Source organism: Panulirus ornatus, chromosome 56 (assembly GCF_036320965.1).
Source record: "Panulirus ornatus isolate Po-2019 chromosome 56, ASM3632096v1, whole genome shotgun sequence".
NCBI classification, from domain to species: Eukaryota; Metazoa; Arthropoda; class Malacostraca; order Decapoda; family Palinuridae; genus Panulirus; species Panulirus ornatus.
In genome coordinates, this window is record NC_092279.1 from 26,434,293 (window position 1) to 26,447,225 (window position 12,933).

Here is a 12,933-nt window from a genome sequence, read left to right on the forward strand (position 1 = left end):
TGAAACTAAAAATGTAACAGGTATTCAGCTACATAAGTTACTCCTATTTGTGATTTTCACGATGCTTTGTACTTTTGAAATTCTGCTTAACTGAAGAATTTGGACTGATTGTTCATCATATTCACTTAGCTTCGTACTGGTATGATACTGATAATCACTGCTATTACTACAGGGATCTACATTTCGCTGGGACACAGCTGCTCCTCATGGAATTTTGGAAGCTCAGGGAGGTGGTGTTGTTATCTACAACAAGATCAGTCATCACGCAAAAGAAGTGGTAAGTATCCTAAATGAATGAATTAAAGCATTACCTCATCACTTTCCACTACCTCATCTCAGATTTGTGTTAGTCACATCAGAATGTACTTCTGTATCGTAATCAATAAATGCTTTGATTATGTTGGGCCAAGTAATCTTATCCTGTCTCATTACTCACAGCTTCATAATTGGGTGTCATGAATCATGTCCAGATAAACAGATTATTTACATCTATGAGTGTTTAAGACAGGAAGACAGATAATATATTGGTGAGACTTGAATGAATATGGATGCTTAGTAACCAAGTAATTTGATCTTAAATGTTAAGCTTGAATTTGTAGGATCAATCCTTGCTCATGGCAGCATCAGAGTGTCCCCTAAATTCCCCTAGGTGTGAAATGGGTATCTAGTCCATAGGATGGAGATTAAGAGGCAGATGGATGTAATGCCAGCCACTTTGCTGTGCATACCAGTAGCTGCAAAACTTTCTCGTCTATCCATCCCATGTGTGGACAGGGCAAAAATATATATAGTGGGAAACACTGCATCATATAAAAATAGACTACATAGGGTTGCCTTTCATATATTCAAAAACTGTGTACTGTAGCAAATGGTAGTGGAATGCTGAAGAATGTTCAGATATCTTTAATTTGGAGGTGAGACTTTTGCAGTGTCTATTGTTTCAGGATGTTGACAAGAACACTCTGAGAGAACTGCAGATCAGGTACCATAAACCGAATGACAGTCCAGCACAGCTTAGCTTACAGTGGAGCAATGAAGGTGGATTTGTAGCATACAGGGATCCAGGTGTGTTGTCCACCATCCTACAGTGTGTTGCAGATTGATGATAGTGTACTGAGAATTACACCATCATCTTTTCCAGTCTCTTTTCCCCATCATAAGTGGGACTTTTTGCAGAGCATAATCCAAATAGATATAATAAATTCAACCTGGTCAAGAATAGTCAGCTTTATCCGTGCAGAAATAGGGTGGAAAATGCTATATTCTGTAAGAAAGTGCCCTGCACTCACAACCTGTCCATTGCTGACTCAAACTTATTGCTAGGCAGGGCCTTTACTAGCTAGTCAGTCCATTATCCCAAGGCCCAAATCAGCCAACCTTTCCTTAGTTATGAAATGTACAGTACATTGTAATGTCTTCATAGTGAAAGTAATGAAATTAGTTACATTTCATGTTATTTCACAGAAGCTTATATATCTGGTCTTTAAGTAGTTACATTTTTTGTAATTAATGTTATCCCTAATAATGAAGCATATGTCATCTATTTTCAAGACATGAAATGCCATAGTGTGTTTGGTACTATTTTCAGTCACATTCCGGTGATGAATGTATGCTTTCCTTCCAGAGTATTACAGTTCTTATTTTTTGTTACTTTATATTTTACTTACCCAAGAAATTCAGAATGACACTGGAGTAACTAGTATATTTTACTTATCCTAGTAATTCAAATGTCACATTGGAGTAACTGTCATATCAAAAGAATAAAGGAAGAGTGTGTAGTGGTTAAGATTAGAAATATGAATGGTGACAGCAATCATTTTGCATCCATAAGATAGAGGGAATATTTTGAGGCTCTATTGATATCAAAGTTGCCGGAATACTAGAGATTAGAAGGATGTTCCATGCTAAATGACTGTAAGGGAGCGATGAAAGTAATGCCAAAGATATGGTGAGGTGCAGCATATATAAAGTGACCGGAGAGATTCTCAGGAAGAAAGACAAGTTAGTTTATGGAAGTTTTCATGAACTATGCACAAGAGCCTGGAATGAAGCCTCTTTGCCAGAGGATAAGATGGATGCAATAAATTTACCTTTGTTTAAGGGAATGTGTCAAGAATAATTGTAAATACTGTAGGGGAATTAGTTTGCAAAGCAAAACAGGCAAGATATATGAGAGATTGGTAACAATAACTGAAAAGGTCACAAATAGCAAGATGGGTCAAATGTTTACCATGTTATGAAGAGATAATAAAGACAGAAGTAGTTTACTTGTAGCTTTTATGGACATGAAAATGAGTATGGTAGACTTGACAGGGAATTGTGGAATGTATGTTGAGGAAATGAAGCATATGGAAGGAGTGAAGTGTTTTTACAGGAGTAGAGCATATTTAATAGTAAAAGGAGATGTGACTGAGTGTCATGAGTTTGAAGAAGAAAGACATTGATTCCTTGCATGGTCATAGTGGTTTATTATTTATGTGGAATGTGTTGAAAAAAGATTCATGACATTTGATATAGGTTTTTTTTAAAACTGATAATAGATAAAAAGGAATAAAACATGACATAAAACATGGAAGATTTTTGATAGGTGGAAACAGATAGACTGCAGGATCTTGTGAGACAGTTTGAAAGAGAATATAAGAATAGGGGGAAAAAGGTGAATGTTAATAAAAGCCAAATTGTTATACTGAGAACATTTATTTCATAAGGATGAGGCAGTACTTTAGCATAAAGTGTGCTAGTACCATCTGCATTAAGCGTATATGAAATCTAATTTGTCCTTAGTCCAAATCACTTAAAAATAAAATCTTGGGATGGACAGTTTATATAGGATTGTTAGACGAGGAAAACAAATTTTGGAAAATAATAAAGATGCGAGAATGATATGCATTGTGCAGAAATCATACAAAATCTTATGAACAAATCTTTAAAGACAGTATGTTGAAAATTTGGTAGATGATAGGTTGGTGAAGAAGATCAGTGTTAATATAATGAAAGGTACAAGAAAAGGAGATCATCATTGATTGGAGATGAGTCTTGAATCCTAATCTGTTTGGTAGAGAATTACAGATGAAACCTAAATATGTTAATAAGATTATATTACTGTGTTGTTCCAAAAATGACATATGTATATTACTTTGCTTTTGTTCATACAATTAAGAATTGGATTTCAATTGTATTAAGAATCAGGTATGTGAATGTACTGCTGCATGGTAACTAAGTTTGCATAGAAAAAGGAGATGTTTTCCCTGATGGGGTGGATTAAGGCAGTTGTCTTGGATGTCATGAGTGACATGGGGAAATAGAGTGGAAGAAGACTAGAAGGAGAGAAATGGTGGAAGAATGCATGGAATAGTGTGTGTGCATGGGATGCATGTTAGGAAATCGGTAAGTGGAGACCCTTTTGCTAGCCCCTTGACAGGAGTTCCCAAAGGAAACAGGCATCAGAGATATGGATAGATTAGATAACTTGGATTGAAGGCTACTAAATTTAGCTATGGGATTTAGCTACGAGAATTCACTAAAAGACATGGCTACGATAACAGCAAAAGGAGTAAGGATTGTGAAATACTTCTGCTGTCTTCAAGGAACCTAGACTGTGGATATAAATTTTTTTTTTTTTTTTTTTTTTTATACCTCGTCGCTGTCTCCCGCGGTTGCGAGGTAGCGCAAGGACACAGACGAAAGAAATGGCCCAACCCCCCCCCATACACATGTACATACACACGTCCACACACGCAAATATACATACCTACACAGCTTTCCATGGTTTACCCCGGACGCTTCACATGCCTTGATTCAATCCACTGACAGCACGTCAACCCCTGTATACCACATCGCTCCAATTCACTCTATTCCTTGCCCTCCTTTCACCCTCCTGCATGTTCAGGCCCCGATCACACAAAATCCTTTTCACTCCATCTTTCCACCTCCAATTTGGTCTCCCTCTTCTCCTCGTTCCCTCCACCTCCGACACATATATCCTCTTGGTCAATCTTTCCTCACTCATTCTCTCCATGTGCCCAAACCATTTCAAAACACCCTCTTCTGCTCTCTCAACCACGCTCTTTTTATTTCCACACATCTCTCTTACCCTTACGTTACTTACTCGATCAAACCACCTCACACCACACATTGTCCTCAAACATCTCATTTCCAGCACATCCATCCTCCTGCGCACAACTCTATCCATAGCCCACGCCTCGCAACCATACAACATTGTTGGAACCACTATTCCTTCAAACATACCCATTTTTGCTTTCCGAGATAATGTTCTCGACTTCCACACATTTTTCAAGGCTCCCAAAATTTTCGCCCCCTCCCCCACCCTATGATCCACTTCCGCTTCCATGGTTCCATCCGCTGACAGATCCACTCCCAGATATCTAAAACACTTCACTTCCTCCAGTTTTTCTCCATTCAAACTCACCTCCCAATTGACTTGACCCTCAACCCTACTGTACCTAATAACCTTGCTCTTATTCACATTTACTCCTAACTTTCTTCTTCCACACACTTTACCAAACTCCGTCACCAGCTTCTGCAGTTTCTCACATGAATCCGCCACCAGCGCTGTATCATCAGCGAACAACAACTGACTCACTTCCCAAGCTCTCTCATCCCCAACAGACTTCATACTTGCCCCTCTTTCCAAGACTCTTGCATTTACCTCCCTAACAACCCCATCCATAAACAAATTAAACAACCATGGAGACATCACACACCCCTGCCGCAAACCTACATTCACTGAGAACCAATCACTTTCCTCTCTTCCTACACGTACACATGCCTTACATCCTCGATAAAAACTTTTCACTGCTTCTAACAACTTGCCTCCCACACCATATATTCTTATGGATATAAATATTGTCACTTTTAGATGTATATACAAAAAAGATGAAGTCTTGTTTATATATATATATATATATATATATATATATATATATATATATATATATATATATATATATATATATATCTAAAACACTTCACTTCCTCCAGTTTTTCTCCATTCAAACTCACCTCCCAATTGACTTGACCCTCAACCCTACTGTACCTAATAACCTTGCTCTTATTCACATTTACTCTTAACTTTCTTCTTCCACACACTTTACCAAACTCAGTCACCAGCTTCTGCAGTTTCTCACATGAATCAGCCACCAGCGCTGTATCATCAGCGAACAACAACTGACTCACTTCCCAAGCTCTCTCATCCCCAACAGACTTCATACTTGCCCCTCTTTCCAAAACTCTTGCATTTACCTCCCTAACAACCCCATCCATAAACAAATTAAACAACCATGGAGACATCACACACCCCTGCCGCAAACCTACATTCACTGAGAACCAATCACTTTCCTCTCTTCCTACACGTACACATGCCTTACATCCTCGATAAAAACTTTTCACTGCTTCTAACAACTTTCCTCCCACACCATATATTCTTAATACCTTCCACAGAGCATCTCTATCAACTCTATCGTATGCCTTCTCCAGATCCATAAATGCTACATACAAATCCATTTGCTTTTCTAAGTATTTCTCACATACATTCTTCAAAGCAAACACCTGATCCACACATCCTCTACCACTTCTGAAACCACACTGCTCTTCCCCAATCTGATGCTCTGTACATGCCTTCACCCTCTCAATCAATACCCTCCCATATAATTTACCAGGAATACTCAACAAACTTATACCTCTGTAATTTGAGCACTCACTCTTATCCCCTTTGCCTTTGTACAATGGCACTATGCACGCATTCCGCCAATCCTCAGGCACCTCACCATGAGTGTTTTAGATATCTGGAAGTGGATCTGGCAGTGGATGGAACCATGAAAGCGGAAGTGGATCATAGGGTGGGGGAGGGGGCAAAAATTCTGGGGGCCTTGAAGAATGTGTGGAAGTCGAGAACATTATCTCGGAAAGCAAAAATGGGTATGTTTGAAGGAATAGTGGTTCCAACAATGTTGTATGGTTGCGAGGCGTGGGCTATGGATAGAGTTGTGCGCAGGAGGATGGATGTGCTGGAAATGAGATGTTTGAGGACAATGTGTGGTGTGAGGTGGTTTGATCGAGTGAGTAACGTAAGGGTAAGAGAGATGTGTGGAAATAAAAAGAGCGTGGTTGAGAGAGCAGAAGAGGGTGTTTTGAAGTGGTTTGGGCACATGGAGAGAATGAGTGAGGAAAGATTGACCAAGAGGATATATGTGTCGGAGGTGGAGGGAACGAGGAGAAGAGGGAGACCAAATTGGAGGTGGAAAGATGGAGTGAAAAAGATTTTGTGTGATCGGGGCCTGAACATGCAGGAGGGTGAAAGGAGGGCAAGGAATAGAGTGAATTGGAGCGATGTGGTATACCAGGGTTGACGTGCTGTCAGTGGATTGAATCAAGGCATGTGAAGCGTCTGGGGTAAACCATGGAAAGCTGTGTAGGTATGTATATTTGCGTGTGTGGACGTATGTATATACATGTGTATGGGGGGGTTGGGCCATTTCTTTCGTCTGTTTCCTTGTGCTACCTCGCAAACGCGGGAGACAGCGACAAAGTATAATAAAAATATAATATAATATATATATATATATCCATCAACAACAACTTAAAAATATCCTATGACAATCTAACGGTGCCCAGACCTGAAATGTTTGATATTACAAGTGATAGACAGCAGAGACCTACATCCAGAAAGAGGTGAGGCAATGACTTTCCATATCACATTACTTAATTCCACAATCATTCATTCAAGAAGTTGTCTACATAATGAAGTATCCACTGTTGACTGATACATTGAAGGTTGGAAAGGAACTTGGATATTAAGGTGATGATGATCCCATAAAGGTTTTGGAGGAGCAGGATTTTCTGAAATAAAAGAAAGGGAATAAGAGTAATGACAAGAAGAAGGTAATAGGAAAAGAAAGCATGAATTAAAAAACTTAAACTTTCACAATGCAACTTATCAAGTTAGGAAACCATCGCTCTAGCTCCTGCACCGAAACCAAACCTATCTATACAAGACAAACAAGTGGACAATGTTAACATGTGAAGAGGTTTGAGGTTTGGGTTGTCTATCTGTGTCTTTTATTGCTAAGGCTTTAGAAGAGAATATTATTTTTCATAGTGATCTGGCTAGTAACTATGAAAAGGTGAAGGCCAACATTCTTTAGCATGTACCAACATATGATGGATATCATTTTAGGTTTAGGGAGATCAACCCTGACAGAGGATAGACCACAGTTACATAGTGCAATTTGTTCCCTAAATATGTTGCTACTTTGACCAGTGGGTAGATTTGTCAGGCTTAAGTAAGTTTTATGAGGGTCTCCACTGCTCAGTCCTCAGAGAACAGTTTCTGAGGAAGTGCTACTACGAATTTAGTATGTTGAGGGAAAAGACTCTTTGGATGTTGTCAGAAGTGGTTATTTTTACAAAATGGTATCTAACTGCACATTGAGGACCACTCTTCGAAACCCTGAAGAAGACCACTAAAAAACATCTAGCAAAGCACCTTACCCCAGTGGCAACACTCTGGTTAATGTTTTTACCTTGCATACATCTAAAGAAGAAAGAAATTTTTCTGCAAAGCAATGTAGGACATTTAGCTTGTAACTGTGCATTTTATTCCAAGAAACCCAGGAGTCCTACTGCTTCACCTAGTGCTTGAGTCTACTATAGCAACAAGGAAGAAGCTATTTTGTGTGAGGAACAACTAAAACGTGGTTGCCCTTCCTTCAGATGTGATATAATCAGTCGTGGGTCTATCAACTGCAGAATTTTCAGTGATCAAAACTACATAGTGACAAACAAGTGGGATGCAACACTATGAGACACTTGATGTGCTTCTGTGAAGGTGAAAGCAAAAGAAGTTTTGCTAGAACAGATGACAGGGAGTATTAAGAAATGCATACTTACTGATAGAACAACATGGGTGTGCCCAGTTTACCACGTCCATGCCTCAGCACCATACTGTCCATGCAGGTGAAGTCAGTGTCACTTGTTTGCAGGTGACAAAGGTGATCATAAGAAACTTCTATAAAGCAGTAACTCCCCCAGTGTCTGTGGAGATGATGCTGGTGAAATTAATCCATCAGGAAAATGTGATTGGTGAGGGTGAGGAGTCCTCCAATGAGGCAACTACAGTGGTGTCTAATTCCACTGTTTCAGTGACCTCACCTGGTGAGGACACTGTCAAGTGTAGGAAAGAAGACTGCTGCATTAGTGGAGACCAGAGATGGAAAGGGGATCTTAATAATTGCATTCTGCTTCAGAAAGTCATCACCAAAGATAACATTACCTCACAAGATCTTGAAAATTGCACTGTATGTACTTTGATCATGAGTTCACTGATGCTGCTTCTTTGAACATTTGAATGTGAAGAAGTAAAGACCATGGAAATGTTACCATCAGCAGAAAACAACTTCCTAGAGTCCCAACTGAACATGTTTGCAGATGATGCAAAGGTCATGAGGGAAGTGAAAAGCAAGAAGAATTACATTAGCTTACAAAGGTACAAAAACAGACAACAAAGTTGGTCTGATACATGGTGATACATGGTAGATGAAATTCAACCCAAGCAAATGTAAAGTAATGAGGATGGGGCATACTGAAAGATAGCCTGTGTGAGAAGGACTTAGAAGTCAACATCTTCCCTCACCTGTTGCCAAAGTCTCTCATTATGAGAAATGTAAAGAAGATCAACTGTGTTTTGGCAAATATCAGAATATTTAGCATGCTGCTCATATCCTACATAATTCCAAAACTAGGATATGCTTGTCAGGTTTGATCAATCCACTTAAAGAAGCACAGAGAGCTTACAGAAAAGGTCAAGAGGAAGGCAACAAAGGTGGTACCAGAATTAAGAGAGCTAAATTACAGGAAAAAGGCTAAAGGCCATGGAAGAGCGAAGAATGAGGGGTGACCTGATCAAAACCTTTAAGTATTTAATATGAAATTAAGCAGGAAACTTCGTAAATATGATGTAAAGAAGTACTTTTGTGGTATAAGAGTGGAAGATGAATGGAACAGAGTCACTGAGGACATGGTTAATGCAGACAGCATACATGAATTTATGAAGTTGTAGGGTTGTAGAGAATGTTGAAGAGATGGGGCCCAACAAGTGTAAAACTACCTGCCCATACAGTACAAATGGGTGATCTCAAATAAGTAAAAAAGAATTACTTTTGAACTTTTACCAGTTCATGGCTCACAAACCTTTCATTGTCTGTCAGTGAATTGGCTGTCATTTCTTTAATAGTTAGTGTGTACTTAAGTATGTTTAGAAAAGTCAGCTTGTGCTTCCATTGATCAAGTGCAAGAAATGGAATTAGGGTATAGATATATACGAAAATACAAATAAAAGCTTGCAAAACACTCAACCTTGCATATGTGAAATTAGTGTTAATTCTAGCACCATGGACAGTAATGGTTGTCATTATTTAGTTTTAAGTATGCAATTTTTATATGAATGCCATACTTATCACAAAAGTAGCTCCTGTAGTTGATATAAATGTTTGAAAAGCAATTGAAATTATAAAAATGATTGTGGAATTTCAGATTACATTGTACAAAAGAGGAATTATAGATTTCAGGCTTTACTATATTGTATCAAAAGACAAAACATTTTTACTAGAAATTACTGACAATAATAAAGTTGTACCATAGTAACACATTCAAATATTAAAATGTGGCAGTATAGCCAGATTCATTAAGGGTGTTACTGAACAATCTTTTTTGTGAAGTTTGTGTCAAAAGATTTGTTATTGAACTTATTAATATTTCCAAGATCTATAGACGTCCCTTACCATCCATGGTTTTGCCAACCATGGTTTTGAGTACATACACATTTAGAACAATGCCATTTTACCGACTATGGTTTTCCACGGCTTATCTGTAGGAACAGGCAGGAGTGTCATAACTAGGCAGTATTGCTGGAGCAAGCATTGAGGTAGGTGGCTGGCTGCTTTGTGAGAGTATGGAGGCCAGGAGACACTGCATCACTAGTGACATACTGCCATCTTGTTATTACCTTCCAGTTTTGTACATTATTTCCTTGTACTTTTATATAATAAGCATATTTTTGAAGCAAAATATGCTTATCTTTAACTCTTAAGGGTCATTATAGGAAAGGTCACCAGATGACCAGCAGAATATTGGCAAAATGGTTCACTTGCTTGTATTATACAGTAGTGCATATTATTGTATACTTGAAAATTGAAAAGTGGAAATATAACAGGAATGAATGACATTTTCAAATTTCCATAATGTACATTTTTCTAGGGATTTGAAGTACCTCAGTGTTGAGTGTCAATATCTAATATTTAATATACCGTGAGAATTATGAAGGACATGGATGTTGCAGTATCTTGTGATTCTACAGAGGATTAACCCTGTGTTCCCCTGACCCATAATGAATGTACATGATTGTGCTTTCTGAATTGTATTTTGTTTTTATGCAGATGATCCATAGTGAAAGTAGTTTAGATTTTTCACTATTTAGCTTAATATTTTGCAATCCATAAAGTATGCAATCATTAATTTCAGGATTATGACACACCTTAATATTACCATATGTAAAAGACAATACTTATTTGCTGATATAAGTAATTAGGTGTGTTACTCCCCACCACACTTATTATGGAAAGAATTTACTGCATTAATGCAATGTCTTTTGGAAGCAGAGGACACTGCCTGTTAGGGCAATGATAATTGTTTGGCTGTGTGTGCTGGATCTTGAATGCAAAAGAATGGAAGATGGTAAATGTTTTGGGAATGAAATGCCTAAGAATTACATGTGGTTTGTGGTAGGTTCATCACATAAAGAATGACGCTGTAAGAGAGAAGTGTAGAGGTATGCACAGTCTGATTGAGTGGGCTAACCATTATGTGATGAAGTGGTTCAAACCTGTGATAAGGATGAGCAAAGAAAAACTGATGGAGGATATAAGTGGAAGGAGCAAGGAGATGGGTTGACTGAGGAGTTGGAAGGATGGTGTTACATAAAGTTACATAGATGCACAGACCACACACACCCAAGGTCCAACTGAGGAGGTCTGTCCTTAATGTTTCAAAAAGAAAAAATGGCCCCTTGTAAGCAGTAGAAGAAAAGGATAGGAAATCAAAGGCTCTCTTCCCACCCTCCACTCCCTCTGGCACATGACAGAAAGAGAACAGGTAGAAAAAATACCTTGCAAGATTAATAAGCTTGAAGGAAATTCTTATAAGAAAGTCATAAGGTAGAATGAACATGAATATTTCATGCAATGCACCCTTCACTATTTTTTTATAAAGGCAATACTAAGGATAAACTTGAGCTCCAGCCTCTCAACTTACCATGCCTATATTATTCCTGATGTTGAAGAATGAGACAGTGATTCTGAATTACTCTCTAAAAGCAGATAACATGGGATAATCATTATTAGTATGATACTACAACATGGCCAGGGAGAGATCAGTGGTTGAGAAGGTAGCATGATATACCACTGTCTTATGATGACATTATATGAATTATTCAGAACCAGAGAGTGACACGTAATGATCAAGCCAAATTTTGAAGATATTAAGGGTGTTGCTCTGAACATTTTCTAGGAGCTCATTCCTGCATCAATAATGTCATTGGGGAAAAAATATTCATACAGTCCAGAATAACTCAGTGACCTCTAAGTCTTAAGGGCTTGGGAAGTGAGTTAGTTGTTGTTCACTGATGATACAGCGTTGGTGGCTGATTCGGGTGAGAAACTGCAAAAGCTGGTGAGTTTGGTAAAGTGTGTGAAAGAAGAAAGCTGAGAGTGAATGTGAATAAGAGCAAAGTTATTAGGTACAGTAGGGTTGAGGGACAAGTCAATTGGGAGGTAAATTTGAATGGAGAAAAACTGGAGGAAGTGAAATGCTTTAGACATCTGGGTGTGAATTTGGCAGTGGATGGAACCATGGAAGTGGAAATGTTTCACAGGGTGGGGGAGAGGGCGAAGGTTCTGGGAGTGTTGAAGAATGTGCGGAAGGCGAGAACATTATCTCAGAAAGCAAAAATGGGTATGTTTGAAGGAATAGTGGTTCCAACAATGTTATATGGTTGCGAGGCATGGGCTATAGATAGGGTTGTTCGGAGGAGGGTGGATGTGTTGGAAGTGAGGTGTTTGAGGACAATATTTGGTGTGGGTGGTTTGATTAAGTAATGAAAGGGTAAGAGAGATGTGTGGTAATAAAAAGAGTGTGGTTGAGAGAGCAGAAGAGGGTGTTTTGAAATGGTTTGGTCACATGGAGAGAATGAGTGAGGAAAGATTGACAAAGAGGATACATGTGTCAGAGGTGGAGGGAACGAAGAGAAGTGGGAGACCAAATTGGAGGTGGAAGGATGGAGTGAAAAAGATTTTGAGTGATCGGGGCCTGAACATGCAGGAGGGTGAAAGGCGTGCAAGGAATAGAGTGAACTGGAATGATGTGGTATACCGGGGTCGACATGATGTCAATGGATTGGACCAAGGCATGTGAAGCATCTGGGGTAAACCATGGAAAGTTTTTTGGGGTGTGGATGTGGAAAGGGAGCTGTGGTTTTGGTGCATTATACATGACAGCTAGAGACTGAGTGTGAATGAATGTGGCCTTTGTTGTCTTTTCCTAGCGCTACCTCGCACGCGTGTGGGGGAGGGGGTTGTCATTTCATGTGTGGCGGGGAATTGATAAAGGCAGCAAGTATGAATTATGTACATGTGTATATATGTATATGTCTTTGTATGTATATATATATGTGTACATTGAAATGTATAGGTCTGTATATGTGCGTGTATGGACGTGTATGTACATACATGTGTATGTGGGTGGGCTGGGTTATTCTTTCTTCTGTTTACTTGCGCTACCTCGCTAATGCAGGAGACATATTACATAAAGTTCTGATTAACGATAATGGGAGAATGTTTTTGGTAAATGAAGTGTGAACTTTGT

At 38.8% G+C, this 12,933-nt stretch overlaps 1 protein-coding gene across 2 annotated transcripts in view; it reads left to right on the top strand.

Moving 5' to 3' along the window:
- Ipp (inositol polyphosphate 1-phosphatase) overlaps nucleotides 1-3,990 on the top strand; it is a 29,969-nt gene extending 25,979 nt beyond the window's left edge. Inside the window, exons 6-7 of one of the 2 annotated variants that reach the window (XM_071694154.1) lie at nucleotides 173-277; nucleotides 945-3,990. In XM_071694154.1, the coding sequence (XP_071550255.1) occupies nucleotides 173-277; nucleotides 945-1,103 (264 nt within the window). In that variant the 3' untranslated portion in view covers nucleotides 1,104-3,990. The remainder of the gene's footprint in view (nucleotides 1-172; nucleotides 278-944) is intronic. The other variant, XM_071694153.1, reaches the window with a different exon arrangement.
- Nucleotides 3,991-12,933: the final 8,943 nt, after the last annotated feature.